The sequence below is a fragment of the Protomyctophum bolini genome (assembly GCF_963924005.1).
Source record: "Protomyctophum bolini genome assembly, chromosome: 17".
Lineage (NCBI taxonomy): Eukaryota > Metazoa > Chordata > Actinopteri > Myctophiformes > Myctophidae > Protomyctophum > Protomyctophum bolini.
This window is the reverse complement of record NC_137878.1, coordinates 20,994,686-21,017,053: the sequence shown is the minus strand read 5'-3', so window position 1 is coordinate 21,017,053 and position 22,368 is coordinate 20,994,686. Positions and strand designations below refer to the sequence as shown.

Below are 22,368 nucleotides of genomic sequence, written 5' to 3'. Positions count from 1 at the left end.
AATGCCGAGGGCAAAATGTACACTCAGTATTTGACTGCACCGTCCGTCACTGTGACTTGAGGTCGCCTGTCGGTTCATATGCAGTGACGCTCCATTTGTGAACCAAGATAATGCACAACAGGATCAATCAGCGACACACACACACACACACACCAAGGCCACTGAAGTGTGCAGCAGCAGGCCAACTGCTACCCCTGGCACCTGAACAGCAGTGGTGGAAAAAGTACTTGTATTTCTTACTTAAGTAAAAGTATCAATAATACTGCAATGTAGAAATACTCTGTTACAAGTAGAATTTCACTTTTTCCACTTTTTTTGTAAGTACAAAAGTATTGATATCAATATGTAGTTAAAAAAGATATCTTGTGAGCTTGTAGATCGGCTATTTTCAAATGGCCTAAATGTATATAGGGCTGAAGTGGTTAATGTATGTTTTGTAGCCTAATGATAATCAAAATCTACAGTGCTGGGTCACAGGCATGGCAATGCCCAGAATCCCAGCATTTCCCTAGAAATGGCTGAGTCAACAGTGGTGCCCAGTGCCCACCAGACCAACCATCCCGCCTGTAGTCAAGCGACATCGCCAAGGAGTCTCGACCATGTCCCAGCAGATCAGTGGTTTTAACGTAACGGTTAATCCATTTTCAGTAGTTTTACTCCTATACTACAATCTCAGAGGCAAATATTGTCATTTTTAATCCACTACAATTATTTGAAAACGTAGTCGTTACTTTGTAGATTTTGATTACATTACCCACTTCAGCCCTATATACATATCGGCCCTTTGAAATTTGCCGATCTACTTTTTTCAAAACATTAAAAAAACAAACAAAAAGGTTATACATACATACAACTTTTGGTGCTTTAATTAAGTACATTTTGATACCAATACTTTTGTACTTTTACTCAAGTAATGAACTTTTACTTGTAAGAGTATTTCTACATTGTGGTATTGATACTATTCTATTACTGGGAGTAACAGTGAGTTCCATCTCTGCTCAGTGCTCACAGCCCATCCAATCAGATCCTGCAGCAGCCCACATGCCAGCGACACGCCCGGCAGCCGCAGCCTCCATAACAGTAGTCTCGTGTTACAGACTGTTGCCTCTCGCAATTTACAAATGCTTTCATCATACTGTACAGTCAGGAGCAACGGAAGAGCTGTCATGAATAAAATAAAATATAAAGCAGAAGTGGGCGCCTCTTCGCCACTTCCATTTTGTCTTTACACGAATATTTATCCTAATATATATAGAAATCATCTAAGCATATACGGTGTATAGCTTGTTGCTTAGCAGAAAAGGAAATAAAAAACTAAGATCTAAAGATATTTTAAAATGTATTTTCGTGAACGGAAATGGCAGCTTCCTTACTCGGATTCCGGGAGCTGTAGTTTCAGACTCTATATACTGTAGCATTCGGAGATTGTGGAATAGTTTTCTGGCTACACGAGACTACCAAAACAGAGGTGGAGGGTGGAGTCCACTCATCTCCATTCATATTTTCCCACAAATTAGATTTATAATGGATGTCAATGGGGCTCTAATCAGACCCAAATTCATTCACTATGTCATAGTCAACGGACATCATACGGGTGCAGTCTCAAGATCCACTTGGGAGCCATGCCGTTCCTATACCGTATATCTCCTATATCCCGAGATCCACATGATTATATTTCGTTCCGTTTCGCTTTGGGGGATTCTCCGAAGCTTGAGACAGGTTTCGGGTTAAATGTGTCCCGTTAGTGGTCACTGCCCGGGTTGTTGTGTATCGATCTAATCGATGAACACATGATAAATCAGCCACTCCCGTGCACACTCTGGACAGAGCCCCTGTCGTGACGGTATGTTTCCATTTGCTCTATCTTTCTCAATCTTCAATAAACGTGTTTGTACCATGCACCTGTGTGTCGGAGAAGCCCCAGCTAAGCCACTGCGGTGACAAACAGCCAAATTGGGATAGGTGCAAAAACCCATAATTTTTGCCAGTGCGAACATGACAAATTTGATATACAGTAGTGTATAATAAGTCTATTAGAAACTGTCTGCATACAACTATGTACTGTTGTACACTATGCACATGTACATTAAGGAAAAGTAGAGATAATTAACGGCATAACAGTCTGTGTGGACTGTCCCACTTTGACTCTGTTCCAGTAATGATTCCCCAGTGATCACTTGATTTAAATGTTTGCTTCCAACTCAGATTAATTTGCTGTTGTCTTTAGTTTAAAATTTCACAATAAGAAACCTCATAATGGCATTATTAGATCAATAACGGCATCTTAACAGTGCAGTTTACAATTCCTTCACATCCCAATACAAGAACTCTAAAAGAGAAGGCATTCAGCCACAAAACAAGGACAATGTGAGAGGAGAAGAATGAGAACAGTTTAGCCTATAAAGGGATGGGTCTTTTTTCCCCAAAAAGTTGACCTTCTCATTCCGAACACCGAGTGACCCAATGTCAATGTCCGCAATCACAGACTTTGATGTGTATTTCAGACAATTACACAAGGGCTTCTCATTATAGCTCCATGCAGGTGCATGAAAGCTCTCCGATAGACTTTGAGCTATTGTTGTATAAATTCTGGTAAGCTTGCATGGCTGCAGACTGACTGCTGGAGCGTTGCGATGTTGTGATTTTAAAACCAGGGGATAAAAGCACTTAAAAATAAGCATGCAAAAATTTAACAACCACCAGTTAACAATGTGGTGAAGAATTTTCAAACAAACCACCCGTCTCCTTGACTTTGCCAACAGCCGTTCGATATTTTGGGACAATTCAGTCCACTGCTTGAGTATTCTTTTAGCTGCTCTCTTCACCCCATTATGAGGACTAACTTTAGAGGCCATCCAGCTCTGACCGCTAACGCACCGTAGCCATTGTGGCTTAATGGAAGCCATTTCCACAGAGTGAAGATGTGTAGGTCACCCACAACATCTTCTCATAAATACACTTTCGTCAAAATCTTGCCTCATATACTGTATATACACTTTTGTCAAAATATTGCTTTTGAATCAACTATAGCCTCTCCTTTTTAGCATCCACCATTGTAACAGTTCTAAAATCTAGATTTCTGAATAAGAGCCCAGTTGATGATGATGTAACATATTTGTGGTCAAATGAAGTAATAGTGTATCACTAAAATGTTTCACTTAAAAAAAAATATATATATATGAAAGTAGAGTGTGCTACAACATGAGATCACTTGCTTAGATAATGCTTATTGAAGTATAATTTCCTGAAAATCATAGTTATGTGAAATCAGGTTTCAAAGTTTTTCCTTTGTGTTCCTTTGTAAAATGTATAATTGTAGTTAATACGTAAACCAACATATCAATGGTGGATTTGTTCCACCAATGTTTCCATTTGTATGAAGCAATTACGAAAACATATTATGAGAAAAGAGAAAGAATGACACTTTTGCATTCCACTGGGCGGGATTACTGGGTACAGGCTGGTAGTACAGGCTGGGAGGGATACTATTGTTTATTTTAGTCCCAATATATGGACAACAATCCTTCCTTAATCAGCCTGAAGCTTTAAAACATGAACAGCTGCTCTCGTCGTTGTTTTAGAACAAGCTTAATCAAATGTAACAAAAGATGCTTTGTCTTCAGGAGTCTCCAGCCGGACTCCTATCCCAGAACTCATGTGAATAGGTTCATTACTGAAGGGGAGACACAAATCTGCCTTGTGTGTGTGGAGAGGTATAGGCAATGGCATCTCTCAGTGACCGGCCGATGTGACAATGGAAAACCATTGTTGCAGTTCCATTATGATTTTCCCTACATAACTCGTAGAAATCGACAATGGGAAACAAGATGTTCATTTCACTAAATCTCCTTGAAGTTAACTATATTATGTATGCTGCATCTCCTATGCACAACTCAATAAATGTAGATGTACCGGTAGTTAAAAATATGCAATATGCAAAATCTTCACTTCCTGTACAAGTTTTTTCATGTACCCGTAGAGGAATCTATCCTTTAAAAACGTAACTTTTTTTTTACATCAAGAAGAAGGCTCCATTTTCTGAGTAGCCTATAGACCTACAGCATGCTCGTATGAGTCTCAGTCACAAAACCTCATTCTTTTCATATTTACAGGCTAATTTAAGCTCCAACATCAAGGTGAATTGTAGTATTTGAAGATTATGAGAGCTTATGTTATGCTCTTAAAGTAGTACTGTAGCTGCGTGATGTATATGGCTTTTTACATCTTTTGTACGACTACATCCGCCCCCCTCCATCCCCAGCTACGCCTGCGGAGGGCGATAAGTTGTTATGTCTTGACACAGCCCCACCTTCCCTGTCTGAAGGTAAGGTGATATAAGGTGACAGGATGTTATGTCTTGACATGGGCCAGACACCTTCCCTGTCTGAAGGTAAGGTGATATAAGATGACAGGATGTTATGTCTTGTCATGGGCCAGACACCTTCCCTGTCTGAAGGTAAGGTGATATAAGATGACAGGATGTTATGTCTTGTCATGGGCCAGACACCTTCCCTGTCTGAAGGTAAGGTGATATAAGATGACAGGATGTTATGTCTTGTCATGGGCCAGACACCTTCCCTGTCTTAAGGTAAGGTAATTATTATTATTTATTTTTAAGTTATTTTTTTTTTAAGTTAAGTTATTTTTAATAACCATATAAGGAGTCCCCAAAGCAGCTATAAGTCCAAATATGGAGTGTGTTGCATCAATCACAAACAAATCACTCAGCTCCATATATGGGCACAAAAGCGGGACACACAGACACACACACAGACAGACAGACAGACATGATCTGCAAGGTCTCATAGTAAGTGCTCATTGCGTTCGCAAAGATGACAGGATGTTATGTCTTGACACAGCCCCACCTTCCCTGTCTTAAGGTAAGGTGATATAAGGTGACAGGATGTTATGTCTTGACATGGTCCAGACACCTTCCCTGTCTGAAGCCTTCTTTTTAACATTAATTGGGACCAGAGGATGGAGACCGAGACAGGAACTCAGCTAGCTTAATTTCCTGTCAGCCACCAACCTTGTCTTTGTAGCTGCTACTCTTTGTGCTTTCGTTTCAAGACTTTTGTAGTAGCCATTTAAACCCTACTGTATGTACATTGCTCAGTGGGGTCCCCTAAGGGGCGAAAATTGTCGCTCTGGCCCGGACGGCTGGCATATATGTCCGGGCACCTGAACTTTTTGTCACCTTGACAGCATGTTGCGGGTTCGAATCCCGATCCCGACAAGATTTGCTCATTTTGCCAACACAATGCATTGTGATCTTGTTTACTGTAGCCAACCATCTTTTTGTTTTATCACTTTATCAGATTTTTGGCTGCTCTTGACGGCAAGACAGCATTACCATAAAGCACTGTAAGTCTAGCAGTGGTTAAAGGCCAAGAGTCAAAGCAACATATTTCTAACCGCTTCCATGTATGAAATATACTTCATTCACATGGAAGAATAATGCCTCGACTTGAGAATCCCTCTAGCATTAGCCCTATAGGCTATAGCACAAAACAATACTAGCACATTACTCTCTCAGTGCAACAAACAGTGTGACATTGGATGAAGAGGATGCCGAGTGGGAGCGACGACTGTGAGAAAAGGTGTGTATTAGACACATTCAGAGACAGGTCCCCTACTCCCCTGGTCACAGCCAACATATTTCCTGTAGGCGGAGACAAGATATCTGCGGGGTACAAACAGTCAGCTCTTCTACTACATTGAATGGGAAAGTGACTGATGTTAGTCTGCTCAAACATTACTCTTTTACCTGCTTTTCACTAACACCAACTTTATAAAGCTGCCCAGAACATTGGGACGGACCTGTGTAGTTTATGGCTGCTCCAACAGTAGTGGAAAAAATTCAACTTTGGAGAGAAACGGGAATGTCAAATACCGAATTTCGTTTCGCATTTAGTAGTGTAAATACGGCAGCGCTCAGCGTGGCTGCATGGGACGAAGCAGGGAAAGGTCCTGAACCACCACTGAACGTTTGAGGAAGCAAACATCAGTCACTTTCCCATTCAACGTAGTAGAAGAGCTGACTGTGTACCCATCAGATATCTCGTCTCCGCCGACAGGAAATACGGTGGCTGCGACCAGGGGACCCTGCATCTCTGAATGTGTCTATACAGAAGCTATACTGCTGGTGTGGTGGGATGAATAGTAACCAGATAGAAGTAAATACAATGGAATTGTATTAGAATAGAAACACAGAGAGGAAGATAGAAAGGCATTATAAATGCCTATGGCTCTTTCTTTTATACCATGACCCCACATCATGTGAGATTTCTTTGGTGACCCCATCAGTCCCTGATCTTGCTCAGATGACATAATAAATAACCATCATTAGTCAGAGCCAAGCTCTCTCTCTCTCTCTCTCTCTCTCTCATAGACAGCTAGTCTCTTGGGGAGCCATGACCATGCTGTAAAAGCAATTGTAAACGGAAGCACCAGTAGCAGCACTGTAGAGTCAAATGTCATGTGAAAGCATCATTGTCCCACAGAGAGTCATCGCATCTACCAAAGAACATAAAAAAGAAAACACTCATGTTGTTCCCTTCCAGTTGCCCATACCTTCTGCAGGGGCGGTGAAGACCTCTTTAGGGATGCAGAGCTTGTCCTCCGCAGTCCTCACCCAGTCCTTCATCCCTCGCCGGCCCTTCATGGGGAAGTTGATATCGCTGGAGACCGCAGACACCGGCTCGCGCTGGATGGTTATCACTAGACAAACAAAGATAGCAGCTCAGCTAAAAGAACCAGCCGTAAATAGTGAGCCGAGCAAAGAACATTGGCCTGAAGATACGGTCGGTGTGGTGAAACCAAAACAAACAAACAGCAGTTTGATCAGATTGAGGGCCGACGTGGCGGATGAGTGCCATGTGTTGGTGCCGGGCAGTGTTGATTTCGTTGACTAAAATTAAGACGAAAAATGTCCATCGACTACCTTTTTCCACTGACGAAAACGGAAAAACGGAAACTAAATTAAAACTAAGCTATTATGACTAAAACAGACTAAATATACTGACAATTTCGTCAACAAATAAAAACTAGACTAAAATGTTAGGAAGGGACTGGTGGTCATCTAGTTTTTGTCACATTTTAGTCACCCGGGAATGTTTTAGCGTTAGTCTAGTTTTAGTCGACTAAATATCATAAGATTTTAGTCCACTAAATCTACAGTTGATTTAGTCGACTAAAATGTATGAAAATATCTACAAGCTCTGATCTGCTAGATCAGATCTGCTATTTTCAGCATGCAACCAAGTGCAAAATGACTCGTCTTTTACTTATACTGGATCTCTTGTCCACTATAGTCCCTTCCTAACATTTTAGTCTAGCTTTTATTTGTTGACAAAATTGTCAATATATTTAGTCTTAGGCATCATAGCTTAGTTTTCATTTAGTTTCCATTTAGTTTTCGTTAGTGAGAAAACAGGTAGTCGACAGACATTTATCGTCATAGTATTAAGTCCAAGACTAAATCAACGCTGCTTTTCAGCACGTGGGAAGAGTGAGTGACACGTACTGAGGTTGTTTGTGACCACCAGGAAACTCTGGAATGGCTTCTGAGCCTCTCCGATGAGGTGGATGAAATCCTCCAGTATCCTCATCAGCAAGGCTGCTCCAGGAGAGACCTGGGAATGGCGGTAGAGAGAGAGAGAGAAATGAAAAGTCAATCATGCAGTCAACGTGATCACATTCAGCCATTCAGTCAGTGCTTGATGGACCCCATCGCTTCGCATCAGTGAAATGTTATCCCACTTAGACCCGAGGGTGCATCTGTGTCATCACCTTATAGCTTTTAACCACTTATAACCATTGTTTTAAACTTTAGCCGTTGAAAAATAGCAGATCTACAAAGCTGACAAGCACCGAGTGCCACGCGTTTACGACTGAAAGACTATGTCACACCAATTTGATCGTCGCACACGCACACACACACACACACACACACACACACACACACACACACACACACACACACACACACTTACTTGGTGAGCGTCCTCCCATTTCTCCAGATTCTCAATGTCCAACATATGGCTGACTACCTGGAAATATTTCTGAAGAGAGACCAGAGACATGGTTACAAACAGTACTGCAAGTGATTGGCAGCAGGGCTTGTACGTTCAATAACATCACTGGACCTGAAACCAGACTGTGGTATAGCCATGACCTTCTTTACAAATGTCTCTCTCAAATCCCTGTGTCACGTGCGTGCGTGCATGTGCATTTGCCTACTGTATGTCTGTGTGTGTACTTCCATGTTTCAGGATGAGACAGAAGCTGAGAAACAGCTAAAAGACATGCACGACCAACACCTATACTGTACAGTACGTTAAACCGTATACACGTATGAGAATAAAAATCTGCACACCTGAATTGCTGCTCCAAAATGCAGACCTGGGTCTAAGGAAGAACATGGATACGCTCAAAGCGTAAAATTGCATTTGGGAGCAGCAATACCTTCATGTCTCCTGTTTTAAGTGTTGATTTTGTCGACTAAAACCATTACATGATGAAAAATGTTCGTTGACTACCTTTTATTCACTGATGAAAACTAAATGGAAACTAATTGAAAACTAAGCTATGATGGACTAAAACTAAGACTAAATAAATTGACAATTTCGTCAACAAATAAAAACCACGCTAAAATGTGGAAGGGCAAGAGATCCAGTATAAGTAATTTTACACTTGGCTGCATGCTGAAAATAGCAAGCTCACAGAGCTTATAGATCTGCTATTTTCAGCAAGTGTGTAAAATCAGCCATTATAATATGACGGCATCAAGGCCCGCCAAAACACATTTTTGTCGACTGTAGATTTAGTCGGCTATTAAAAATCCTGTGATATTTAGTCGACTAAAACTAGACGAACACTAAGACATTACAGGTGACTAAAATGTGACCAAAACTAAATGAAAACTATTCACAAGACTATGACTAAAAACAAAACTAAAATCAAAAGTTGCTGTCAAAATCATGCGCAGCGCTCAACTCTACCTGCACGTCGTCGGGCGCTGGGATGTAGGTTGCTCTTTTGAAGGTGTCCGTCACATTTCGCAGAATCTCCGTGGAGAAGAGGAGGTCGCCGCTGAGGTAGCTCCTCCTCTGCAAGAGCTCCAGGAGACTCCGTACGATCTGGGACATGCCCTCCCCGGCTAGGGTCCTCTGACCCTTCGCGAGATGCTCTCGCAACTAGACCCAAAAGGCACAGAGAAAAGGGAGAGAGTGAGTGAAAAAAATCAGACCCGTCTGAAGTGAGTTGTACTGTACTGTACTGTACTAGCCCTCGTGCCTGGCCTGTGTGTCTTAGTGACACTTGGTGGTGAACAAACACTATAACGCTATTTCCGTGCTCGGACACAACACAGGGGCAGGCCTGGGGATCCAGGGACACAGCTACACACGCAGCGGTCTATAAGAGTGGTTGCACAACACAAAAAGCATTAAAAATATATTTATACGTGGGGTCTTACGCCTGATGCCTAAACCTTTTAGCAATTCCTTTTTTTTTACTATTTTGAAAAACAAAAGAAATGAAGTGAAAATAACTAATCTAGTCTATATCGACACATTGCGAGCTTGTAGATCGGCTCTTTGAAGAATTGTAACCCACAATGCATTATACGATGTAGAACATCGCTTGTAAATCCGTAGGGGAGGGGGTCTATGTTCATGCGTGTGCGTGTGTGGGCCGGGCTACACTGGGGACAGAATTGGCTCTGCAACGGTACACTACCACTATAATCAATGGAAAGTGAGCAGGTTCTGCGAAAGCTCCTGGCATGAATCTTTTTTTTATTTTTGAGTGGTGCAGCCACTCCAAGGAACAGCAATGTCCGTCCGGCCCTATGTCTCTCCTTATGACTGAATGTCCGTATGTTTTTTTTTGTCAGACAGTCGGCCAGCTCTAGCAGTTTTAGCTATGTGGCTTATTTCTAACCTATGATGTTTTCAGATACATATGTTAGCGTCATGATTAAGTTTAAAACAAGTAATACACTGTCTGGATGTCACCTTAAATGAGAGTGGTTCTGTATTCAAAACCACCTGTGTTTGGACGGACGTGCAGCAATGGGAATCAAACAGGTGAATTTAATCCAAGATTCATTAATATACATGTGAAACTCGACACGTCATCACGCAGCACGTTTTCGTTCAAATGAAGCAATTTTTTAATTGCAAATGTATTGACTTTTAATTAGAAAAAGGAAAATAGACAAAAATGAAATGTTCCCATTTTTGGGCATCCATTGTTAGGTATGTCCATATGATGATGAAGGCTTAACCGCCGAAACGTTGGATATTCCTGTCTTACCTGCTGTCCTAATAAATATTGGTACTCTAGCTATTGGTTTATTCAAGATCTCCTCTACATGTCCATATGATTACCACGGATATGGTCTGAAAGTGTGAAAAACGTATTTTTTATCACAATCGGTCTTTAAGTGCTCTATTATTCTGCGGGGGTTACGCAGCCCCTTTGCCTCGCCTTCAGAGGAAAGAAAACAGTATTTTAAAACAGGTGAGGGTCATAAACTGGATGCATCACTTTAGAGAGAGAGAGAGAGAGAGAGAGATAGAGAGCGAGTCAGCGAGAGAGAGAAAGCGAGCGAGAGAGCGAAAAAGCGAGCGCGAGAGAGCGAGCGAGATGCGCTTGATAACGGTAATCACAGAAAATTAGTTATTGACTCCCGATGCTAATGAAAGGTCAGCATGCGAGCCAATCGCGTTGATTGCTGATGTGCTATCATCTCTAAGTCACGCCTGAGACCCTGACCCGGGAAATATCTCACCATCACCACCGTGGAGTTGAGATGGTAATCCAAGAGTCCAAGAAAAAATAAATAATCAATAGTCCGCAATGCAAAGCTGTGGACCAGGTAATTAGAGGAGACCAGTGTCTTTCTTTGAGAAACGTTAAAGGGGGAGAATGATGCTTAACTCATTGAGTACAACCATCGACTCCGGCACTGCAATTTATCTGCTGCTGGATTTTATTTTGAAGACCCCAAAATTCATCCCAAAATGAACTGGAAGAAAAATCACTCGCGAGCTTGGCTCCCCCATTCTGAATTCCCATCTATTGACTTTTCTCAAAGTGTGTTCCAAAAATAAACTAATGATCCCGACTGCATATGGATATGAAGAATCAACTGACTGAGAATTCGCAAATGTGACTACTGCCAAATTAGTTGAATTTTCGCAAGAAACTGACTATCAAATATGACCGACTGATCATCGTAAATTATACAGAGACCCCTCCTCGACAATATCGGCGAGACAGTTTGTTTATTTTTGGACCACGATGCTATGAGATGATTTTTAAAGAAACCCAATGTTATTCCCCATGGAGAAAATACTTCCGGGAAGCAGGGGATGTACTCTATAAACAAACATCTCTCACTAATGAGAGAGAGACCTGATTAAGGAAGGAGTTGAGCATAATCAGCTCAAAATGCACTGATTAAGAGGGAAAACAATATATTTTTGTCCTCGCTATAAACCTCGCCTGGATTAACATCAAAGCCATTATTTTCTCAGGTGCCGGGGGAAGCTCAAATTGTTCTCTCAGCACTGAGGAGGAGCGGACTGACGAAGTGTTTACATTTCAGGAGTGGAACACATTTCAGGAGTGGAACTTACGGATAAATGTAAATATCTAAAATCAAGTGAGACGCATCTGGCGAAGCTCGGAGGACCCCAGAGAGCAACACCGTTATTGTCCAGCAAACAACGACGACTAGCAGATCCTGCAGGGAGAGACAGAGAGAGAGAGAGAGAGAGAGAGAGGGTTATTTTTTCCTGGAATGTATCACTTTTGACAGTGGGGAAAAAAGTACTAAAATGTTAAAAAAATTGTACTGAAGTACAGTACTTAAGTAAATGTACGGTAGTTCGTTACTTTCCACCATTGCTTTTTTGACATGCAAGGTTTCCACCCGACCTACTTTGCTGTAGCACCCGATGACATCTATTGTCCCGAATACCACAACCATCACATCCCCATGTTGAAAACAAATTGTCACAAGGCAGCTTCTGTGGATTGATTACCTGCTGCTCCATGTTTGACACAAGACACGGAAATGGAAATGTCTTATTCTATACATCTATGGGTTATGGCAAAAACATGCCTCATGACGACACGACTGTGTTGTTCACTGAAAATAACTTTCTGGTGAGTGACGCGGTCACGCAAGTCAAAGTCGTACGATTCGTCACACACGTTACCACGGTGGATTTTGTTCTCCGCATTTGACCCATCTCTTGGAGCGGTGAGCCGCAGCCAAGGAGCGGTGAGCTGCAGCCGCGCCGCGCTCGGGAATCATTTGATTGCCGGTAGTTGATTTGACCCCCCGATCCAACCCATTGATGCTGAGTGCCAAGCAGGGAGGCATTGGGTCCCATTTTTACAGTATTTGAACCCCGACCTCCCAGTTTCACGGCAGATACTTAAGAGTATAAATATAATAAGAGACGTCACCAAGAGGAAACCCTGAGGCGAAAAAGACATAGTGGCCGGATTTGGTATTGTAGCTCGAGCCAGCATTATGCATTGCGCACGTTCACGCATGGGCCCATAACACATGAACGCTATGTATCATACGTGAACGCGCACAATGATAGTCAATGGCCCAGCGCGTAACGTCTGTAAAATTATTGTTGTTTTTGTTGTGGGCTCAGTAGCAAGCCCACGGTGTTATCTTCAATAGTAACAGTACTAAGTTAACTGACATAATATTAAGCAGCAGGTTTTCAATCAGAACACATATGTTTGCAATCAAGCCTGTTCAGAACGTTCCAAACACTGTCTCACATAGCCAGGAGCAATGTTCTCCAGCTGGTCGTTTAATATGTACCCCCACCCACACAATCTCTGCATTTCTAGCTCTCTGTGGTGTTAAACTATAAAGCAAATTTAGATGTGAGCTTTTAAAAGCGTTTTAGGATCTCACAAAAGCTACATAGCATTGGACAAGATCCAAACATTGTACAGGAGGTTCAATGCTCGTCTGAAGTCTGAACAACTGGATTCTATGCTACAAAACTGTTTTAAACACGAGGACTGGGAGATGTTGCCTCTGAGAATAGAGTCAACGAGTTCCCAGATACAGCCACTGGATGTATCTCTAAGTGCACGGATGACGTTGCTATATGGACATATCCCAACAAGGAAAGTTCGAGCAAGCACTACAAGCACGCAAAGCTGCCTTCAGCTCCGGTGACCTGGAAGACAACCCTCAGAAAGAGCAAGCGGGAATTCAGGGACGGACTGGAAGAGCAGGGTGACAGTGGCGACGTGCGGAGGAGCGTGTGGCTGCACATAGAGAGCCCCTCTAACTCCCTCCCTGGTGAGCTGAAGAACCATTTTCATCTCGGTTTGAGGTAAACAGCCCCTCAACCAGCTGGAGTTAGCCTCTCCTGAAGTAAACATCCCAGAGGTTAATATGCGGGTATGCACAGGGCCTTCGAGCAGGTCCGTTCAGGCTGCAGGCCCCGATGGCAATCCAGGCTGTTGTTGTTACCGTGGGCATTGTTGCAGATGTCCACCGTTGTGCCTGCATTCCAAGATAGCATGTGTGAATGGACTGGAGACCCCAGTCACCCTCACTTCAATTGTCAGTAAATGCTCTGAGAGGTTGGCGAGGGACTTCATCTGTTCAATGCTGCCCGCCACACTGTGGCACTCAATTTCCATTTAATCAAAACAGATCTACCGGCAGTGGTGGGAAAAGGACTCAAAGTTTTGAAAAGTATCTCAAAAGTATCAATACTCCCGGGCGGCTGGCATAGCCGTCTGGGCACCTTGGCTGGTAATCCAGTCTGGCAGTGTGCGTCAGCCTACTGTATACCTATCTCTCTATAAAAATTAATAAAATAAAGGCGAAAGCCACAAAAAAATCTTTTAAAAAAAAGGATCAATACTGCAATATAGAACTACTCCGTTACATGTAAAAGACCAGAATTCAAAATGTACTCGAGTAATAGTACGTATTGGCACCAAAATGTACTTAAAGTACCAAAATGGCAAATGTTTCATTTAAGTAAAAGTATCAATACTACAACATAAAAATACTCTGTTACAAGTAAAAGTTTCAACATTTACTTGAGTAAAAGTACTAAAGGCTTCAAAATGTACTTTTCAAATGCATAAAAATCTTTTGAAAATAGCAGATCGACAAGCTTGTAGAAATACCTCAAAATTGTACTTAAGTAAAAGTACTTAGTTTACTTTCCACCACTGTTCGTCTGTTCAATGCTGCCTGCCATGCCGGACCCATTACAATGACCATTGAATCAAAACAGATCTACCAGCGACCATTCAAAGCCATGCATGGTTCTTCACAGCTATTTGTCACCCGGGGGGGAGAATAACTGTTGTGTACGAGTGTACCCTTTGTGGCTTGGCTACGGCTCGGCATTCAACACAGGTTCGTCACTAGGTGGTGAGAATGGGCAGCATCACATCAGATCACTGAATCACTGAACCGTGTCGCAATGTCATATAAACTCACATTACACTTTGTTGGTTGTGAAACTATTTGCTGCTGATGTGGTGTCTCTGTCTCACTTGCAGAAGTGTCTGAGGTATCTCTGTCTTAATTCTTAGAGCATACTTTAAGCTTACATTATGCTTACTATATATTTGATAGACTTTGTTCATATTCTTCATATAGATTTTATGTTTTATATTATTCTTATTGATATGTATAATTCTTAAGAAACTATGACAAATAAACACCTGAAACTCTGATCTGTGATGCGGAAAATGAAGCTGAAGTTGGAGATGTAGAGCCGTTTGTTGAATTGTGCTAATCAAGAGTAAAGCAGAATCAAACACCCACAATATACGAGGAGCTTACAGCATGAGCACTTACCAAAGACTGCCAACAAAAGTGGTTCATTAGTATAAGGCAGGCTCGCCGTAACTTTTAACGAGTTGCAGTATTCCCTCTGCAACAACTGTACCGACTTTGTGCCTGCAGTGCTTGGCAGCAAACACCTGGCGGCTGTTCCAGCTTGGCGGCCAACTGATTAGCTGGTGTTAGTTAGCCAAAAAAGCACTCTATGAACATTCTCAGACCAACGGGTGACCATATACACAATGAACACATAAATTAATTCAGGTTTCCTGGCTCTTTCTAATAACGTGCTACTGTATGTGCTCTTTAATAATAATAATAATGCAAGGACTTGTCTAGACAGTTTGTCTTATAATAATTATGCAAAATGCTAATGCACAATATGGACACACTCGAGCCAACTGGAATCACTGCAATCTCTCTGCACGACGACGACAGCGCTGTGATCCACAGAAGCATCTCCAGTGCATGTGTTGCGTGACGGGGGTGTGTTGCATACTGACCAGTGCATGTGTTGCGTGACGGGGGTGCGTTGCATACTGACCAGTGCATGTGTTGCGTGACGGGGGTGCGTTGCATACTGACCAGTGCATGTGTTGCGTGACGGGGGTGCGTTGCATACTGACCAGTGCATGTGTTGCGTGACGGGGATGTGTTGCATACTGACCAGTGCATGTGTCGCGTGACGGGGGTGTGTTGCATACTGACCAGTGCATGTGTCGCGTGACGGGGGTGCGTTGCATACTGACCAGTGCATGTGTCGCGTGACGGGGGTGTGTTGCATACTGACCAGTGCATGTGTTGCGTGACGGGGATGCGTTGCATACTGACCAGTGCATGTGTCGCGTGACGGGGATGCGTTGCATACTGACCAGTGCATGCGTTGCGTGACGGGGATGCGTTGCATACTGACCAGTGCATGTGTCGCGTGACGGGGGTGCGTTGCATACTGACCAGTGCATGTGTTGCGTGACGGGGGTGCGTTGCATACTGACCAGTGCATGCGTTGCGTGACGGGGGTGCGTTGCATACTGACCAGTGCATGTGTTGCGTGACGGGGGTGCGTTGCATACTGACCAGTGCATGTGTTGCGTGACGGGGGTGCGTTGCATACTGACCAGTGCATGTGTTGCGTGACGGGGGTGCGTTGCATACTGACCAGTGCATGTGTTGCGTGACGGGGGTGCGTTGCATACTGACCAGTGCATGTGTTGCGTGACGGGAGTGTGTTGCATACTGACCAGTGCATGTGTTGCGTGACGGGGGTGCGTTGCATACTGACCAGTGGCATTAGTTGGACATTTGTTGTACACAGTTTCTCCAGCTGAAGCCTTCTTCCACGTCATCAACAGCAGGTACTCGTCCTTGCAGATCTCATGAGGTGCTGCACGGGGGAGATGACAAACAAAGAGGGAATGCTCAGCGAGAGGCAAATACAACTAGCCATGTGGGGTCCACGGAGGGACCCCCACCCAGGGGTCCTTCAGGGGGGTTGCAGGGGCGTTCCCAGCTAAATGATCACAGTGGTGGAAAAGTACAAGTATTCCATTAGGCCTACAAGTAAAAGTATAGACATCAAAATGTACTTAAAAAGTAAAAGTACAGTACACTGCTGGTGGCATTTCCCTTGATGAGGAAGGGGCCAAGTGCAATGCAGGAGAGGGGTGTTCCTCCTTATGTATATGAGTATTGGTCATTGAGTTCATGCTTATTTATACTTGTTTAATTGTAACACATTATTGAGACTGTTTAGGTTACTGTTTATTCAAGGCGTTGTTGATGGAAGTATTTATATTAGTGAAGTATTTGAGAAGAAATGTGCTAATTGAGTCTGTGCCCAGTGGTAGGATCCACTCCTATTTAAAGGAGGCTGCAGGGACAGGCTAGTTAGTTAGATGTGGGCAATGACACAGGTAACATCCCTGAGGGAGAGCTACAGGGCCTTGTGTGATCAAGGTACAGCCTGAAGAGAGCCCTTATCCAGTTGGGTTTTGTTCAGTAGTGTTTGCTCAACTAGTGTTTATTTTGTGTTGTCATTTTTCAGTATTATTGTTGTTGTCCTGTTTTCGCACTGTTGAACCTGTACTGGACTTTGGTGGAGGAGTTTGGGGATAATAAAAGACCCTTAAACTGCATTACTGACTGTTCTTGGAGCCGTGGCCGTTCGGGCAACTTCACATACTCATTCATTTTAAGTTTTCAAAATGTAGAAAAAAAACTTGGATCTCAAAGAAAGTTAAGTTAATGTTGTCATAATGTTGCTGATGTCTGAGGTGGGTGGGTCTTTCAGTACCTTCATGATGCTCAGTGACATCATAGAAGGTAGGTTTGTTTCCCTGCCCACATCCCTGTTTTTTTCTACAGGCAGGTGTTTGGGTGAATTTCACCTGTGTTTAGTGATAGTGTGATAGAGAAAGATCCCATACAACTACAATGGATCATTTTATTTTTTTCTGCACTGGACCACTCACATGTCCCAGAAATGGGTGGACCAATAGAAAAGTTCATTTATTTATTTATTGAGGAATATGTTTGAAATACACGTTTTTTTTGTCCCCCTATGATAGTTTGTATCTCTTAGAGTGTGCACATGGAACCTATTAATGGACCCTCCATTTGTACTGTATTCATGCTCAAGAGTCAAATTGAAACAGGGGATTTTACGTGAACACATTCTCGGAAACACACAAAGCACGAACATGAGCACACAGAGAAAATACTAGAAACTGAAAACACGTTGACTCAAGATTGAAATCAATGTTCTGTTGCGGCAGCCGCCAATCTCATTCCCAGTACGTACACAGCCCAGTGTTCTGTGTCAGTGTCACTGCCTCAATACAGTATATCTCATTCCCTCTTCATCTTCCTCCTGTCCTCTTCATTCATCTGTCCCCCCCAACCCCACCTCACTTTCATAACCCTGATGAAAAACACAGAGCGTGCCATGCAGCTCTCTAAAGATATTCTGCAGGGGTCAGACAAGTGCAACGCGGTGGGATGGAGAGAGAGGCTCTTTGTCATCTAAATATAATGCTCCTCTGGAAAGCCATGTGGACAGATCCTTGTCTCATGTAGCAGAGGGATGGGAGCAATTCAAAAGCACGGGCAGTGATAGAGGTCCGGCTGCAATGTCCTGGACACGCACAAGCGCGTGCGTGCACACACACGCACGTGCGTGCACACACACGCACGCACGCGAGAGAGCCGAGACACACTAAGCATATTCACCAAACATAGCCAGACACAATCACAAGCACGCTCATACGTGCACAAACTGCACATGCACACACTCTCAAACACAAAGTCAGAGACATCCTTATTAAACCATTCAGTTTGCTGCAGTAGCTGACACACTGACAAATCGCACAAAGCAGGGCTTTGAACAATCCCCCTTTGCCAAGGTAAGAGAGAAGATGAGCACACACACACACACGAGTGAGGAATGAAGCAAGCAAGAAAAGAGACATAAATACTTTGAGAGAACAGTAATAAGGTTTGAGGATGTTAGTGAGAAGCGCAAACAAAGGTACTGCAGTGGACAGAGTATAGGTCTTCTCTAGTCTAGTAAATACTCAAGTCAGCACAAATGACAAAGTACACAACTGTGAGCTCTCCCAGTAGCCAATTTTAATATAGGAGGATTTTTGAAATTGGGCCTAAAGTGGTTAATTCATCATAATAAAAAGTTTTGGTACCAAAGAGTCCATTCCTATTAATGTATTGGAGTCAACAGTACACCATTTATATTTAATCTAGCGGGGTGAAAGTCATCAGCTTTTGTCATCAGATTTTGAGAGAGGAAGAAAAGCAACCAGGTCTATGAAAAAAATCCCGAAAGAAGCGACTATACTGTAGGTTACATATGAGCCCTTTAATCATATACATCGGCTATTTGAATACAGACAATCTACAAGCTTGTAAATCCACTATTTTCAAAATATATATTTTTTTGAATATTAGCTCTCAATCACAATTCACATGTGTGTGTAGTCTCACGCATGTTCTCTCTCTTTCTCTCTCTCTCTATATATATATATATATATGTATATATATATATATATATATAATATATAATGTAATAGTGACAATATTGTGAAACAGTCAGACACAAACGGCCCCACACACACCTGACTGGTTGTCTCTCCTTCCCCCTCTGCCCACTAAGACGGATGTCCCTGGATGAATCAGAGAGAGTCCGATAGAGGCCCGATCAACTTAAGTCACATCATTCATAACTAGTCAGACCTGGCCCCGAATGAGCTTCATTATTTCAACTGGTGAAGACGTCCTGGAAATGACGTAAAGATCATCCCCATATGGGCTGTGATCTGGCCTAGTCCTGAACGTCACCAGAGTCACCGGAGGACGTCATCATAACGCCATCATGACGCCATTTGGCTTGCTGGGTAAGCTTTGATTAGACAATAAATAGCATGTATTGGCGGTGGTAAGTTCCCCGACATGATGCAGCAAATGCTGTTATTTTCTGTTTATCTGTTGTAGAGTGCTACAGTATATAGTCTTATCAAGAGCTGAGTCAATCCTATATTGATTGCCTGCAAAGCCAGGGGAACGACACTTTCAGCCTTAAATTGCACCGTCAGCGCTGTTTCCGGCTTTAGGTTTATAGGTTTGGCGTTAAAGTTTAGGGTTTAATGTTACAGTGTAATTAGGCTTAAGGGCCATTCACACACACCAAGCACGATAATACCTATGTGGATAATTAAGTTAGCGTCTACACTGAAGAATGATGGAGTTATGTAAACAGTGCATCAAACACACACTGCGCAGTCCAACTGTGTCAGAGCCCACATATGGAGGGAGGGAGAGAGATCTCTGACACTGTGGTGCTGAAAGACAGGATATAATTATGGATCATCAGACTAATTATTAGTTGTAAGAAGGTGAGCCTTACAAAATATATGTTCTGATGGGGCAACCTACTAGAGGTGTACAGTTGAGCCACAGCTCTCTCTGGTGGACAGACTGACACAAATAGGCTAAGAAAACAGACATTACAACAGTTTTGAACCATCTCCACAGCTTTGTTTTAGGAGGTGGTGGCCAGTGTTGATTTTGTCGACTAAAACTAAGATGTAAAATGTTCGTCAACTACCTTTTTCCACTGACGAAAACTAAATGGACACTAAGACTAAATATACTGACAATTTCATCAACAAATAATAAACTAGACTAGGAAGGGACAAGTGGAATCCACTAAAAGTCATTTTACAATTAGTATTCTGAAAATACACGCTCTACAACGTGTCGCGCTGCGACGTGTTGTGAGCTTGTAGATTATGTAGAGCTTGTAGGCTATTTTCAGCCCTGAAAGTCATTACGACGGCATCAAGGCCAGCCAAAATCTAAATCTACTGTAGATTTAGTCGACTAAAATCTTATGATATTTAGTCGACTAAAACTAGACTTAACACAGACATTCCAGGTGACTAAAATGTGACAAACTAAATTAAAACTATTTAAAAGACTATGACAAACTAAAATCCAAATTTGCTGCCAAAAACAACACTGGTGGTGGTTTGTCTCGCGTAGCCAGAATGATATTCCACATCCTCCGAATACACCCTGAATGCCGATTCCGGAAGCAGTCATGCATTTGTCATTTCCGTTCATGAAAATATCCTAATATTTTTTGATGTCCATTTATGATAAGCAGCAAGCTATATTCTTCAATTAAATTAAAGCGAGTGCAATACGTTACGGAAGCAGTGGAGGGGAGGCGTGGCGGAACATCCAGCATTTGTTAATGTTTAGTTCCCACCCACGCGCCCACACACTCACACACACGTCTGGGGGTTATTTCAAACACTTTCAATCTGGCATCTCTATTTTGGGCATGTCATTATACCAAACATTCATCAAAAAGAAGAAAAACTAAAACAAATAAACGAGAAGAGTTAAAATACAAGATCATCATGCTCACAACGGGTCATGAATTGATACATGTTGCGAGCTTGTAAATTAGCTATTTTACCTATAGGATATGTGAAAATAATTATGGTTAACTTAAATTCCACAAAGCACACTGTGCACTCACTCACCAGGACACTTGTTCTCGTTGCAGGCACGGACCTCCTCTCCTGAGCCGTCACAGGGGTAGCTCTGGACCCCCGCGCCCTCGCACATCCTGAAACGGCTCTGCCAGCCCTTGTCACACGTCTTGCTGCACAGACTCCAGTGGTTCCAACTCCCCCAGTTCCCCCCACCTAAAAGCAGGGCCGACAAGGACAAGCATTATTCAGCCTTGTTTACACTTTATGGTATTATGGTGTTGCGTGCTGAAAATAGACAATCTATAGATAGTTCTATACAAGCTCAAAAGCTTTTTTGTAGGTAGGCTATTTTTGTCACACATCACCATCATATGATGGAGCACAAATTAAACCAGCTGCGCTAGTGGTTCTCAAACATTTTCTTTTTTCAAATGTTTTACTTTGGCTTTTCTGCCTTTATAGTATCAAGTGAAAAGAGACAAGAAAGATGGAGAGAGAGAGAGAGAGAAGGGTAGAGACATGCAGCAAAGGTCGTCATGAACGGGACTCGAACACGCAACGCGCTGTCAGACCACTTGGCCAGCAGACATTTCATGTCAAAGAACCCCAAATAGATAATATTTGGCCAGGCCAGACCCCCTCAGGGAACCCTTGGGACCCCACTTTATGGTGAATTAAACATTCGTTTAGCATCAAGTTTGTGCTCATGAACTGCTCATGAGTCTGTTGTGACCATTGCTGTAAAGTATAACTATAAGTACATTTAATTTAAGTACAGTTTTGAGTTGAGGTATTTTTACTTTACTGAAATATTTACCATTTAGGCCTACATTACTTTTAGTTGTTCTACTCAACTTCACTACATCTTTTTGTTTTACTAATCTTTGACACACACTAGCGCGCGCAAACACGCAAACGTGCGCACACAGTCTCACACACACACACACACACACACACACACAAACACACCTGCGTCTGATTACTAAATCAAGACCACCGACCGGTTTGGAAGCCGTGAATGTGGGCAGCGTGAAATGCACCGTCCGCAAGCTTGTCCTAATAATGTCAATACTGTTGTCTGTTGCACGCATTCACAAATGATTCACAAATGCACAGACCTTGCAGGGGTAAAACATTCTGTTTATTGTAACCTGTGTTAAAGGAAATGTTTGTCACCTGTATCTCCTCTTCAGTAAAGAAAATCCTCTGTCTGTGTTGTTAAATGGTGAACTGCTGAAACAGAGCACGGCTAAACCATTCAACTTAAGAATGGGGGTTCCCGGGGGAAGGTGCCAAGTACTGTAGAGGAGGAGGGGTGTTTGACAATGTGAATGACTTCTGTTGTCTTTTGATGTTCCGTATAATTCAAATCCAAAATGGTGTTTGGTTGAAAGTGGAATATCTATTTAAGTGGTGGTTTGAGGTTTACCATAATATTTCTGTGTTTGTGGTAGGATCCTCTCCTATGGGAGACTGCAGTCTGCAGGT

General features: G+C 42.7%; 1 protein-coding gene across 1 annotated transcript in view; it reads right to left on the bottom strand.

The window, feature by feature from the left end:
- adgrb2 (adhesion G protein-coupled receptor B2) overlaps positions 1 to 22,368 on the bottom strand; it is a 311,424-nt gene that overhangs the window by 123,731 nt on the left and 165,325 nt on the right. The window contains exons 7-13 of the mRNA XM_080787040.1: positions 20,929 to 21,093; positions 16,149 to 16,250; positions 11,649 to 11,755; positions 9,003 to 9,197; positions 7,995 to 8,063; positions 7,526 to 7,634; positions 6,574 to 6,720 (exon numbers count right to left, since the gene is read on the bottom strand). Coding sequence (XP_080643166.1) covers positions 6,574 to 6,720; positions 7,526 to 7,634; positions 7,995 to 8,063; positions 9,003 to 9,197; positions 11,649 to 11,755; positions 16,149 to 16,250; positions 20,929 to 21,093 — 894 coding nt within the window. The remainder of the gene's footprint in view (positions 1 to 6,573; positions 6,721 to 7,525; positions 7,635 to 7,994; positions 8,064 to 9,002; positions 9,198 to 11,648; positions 11,756 to 16,148; positions 16,251 to 20,928; positions 21,094 to 22,368) is intronic.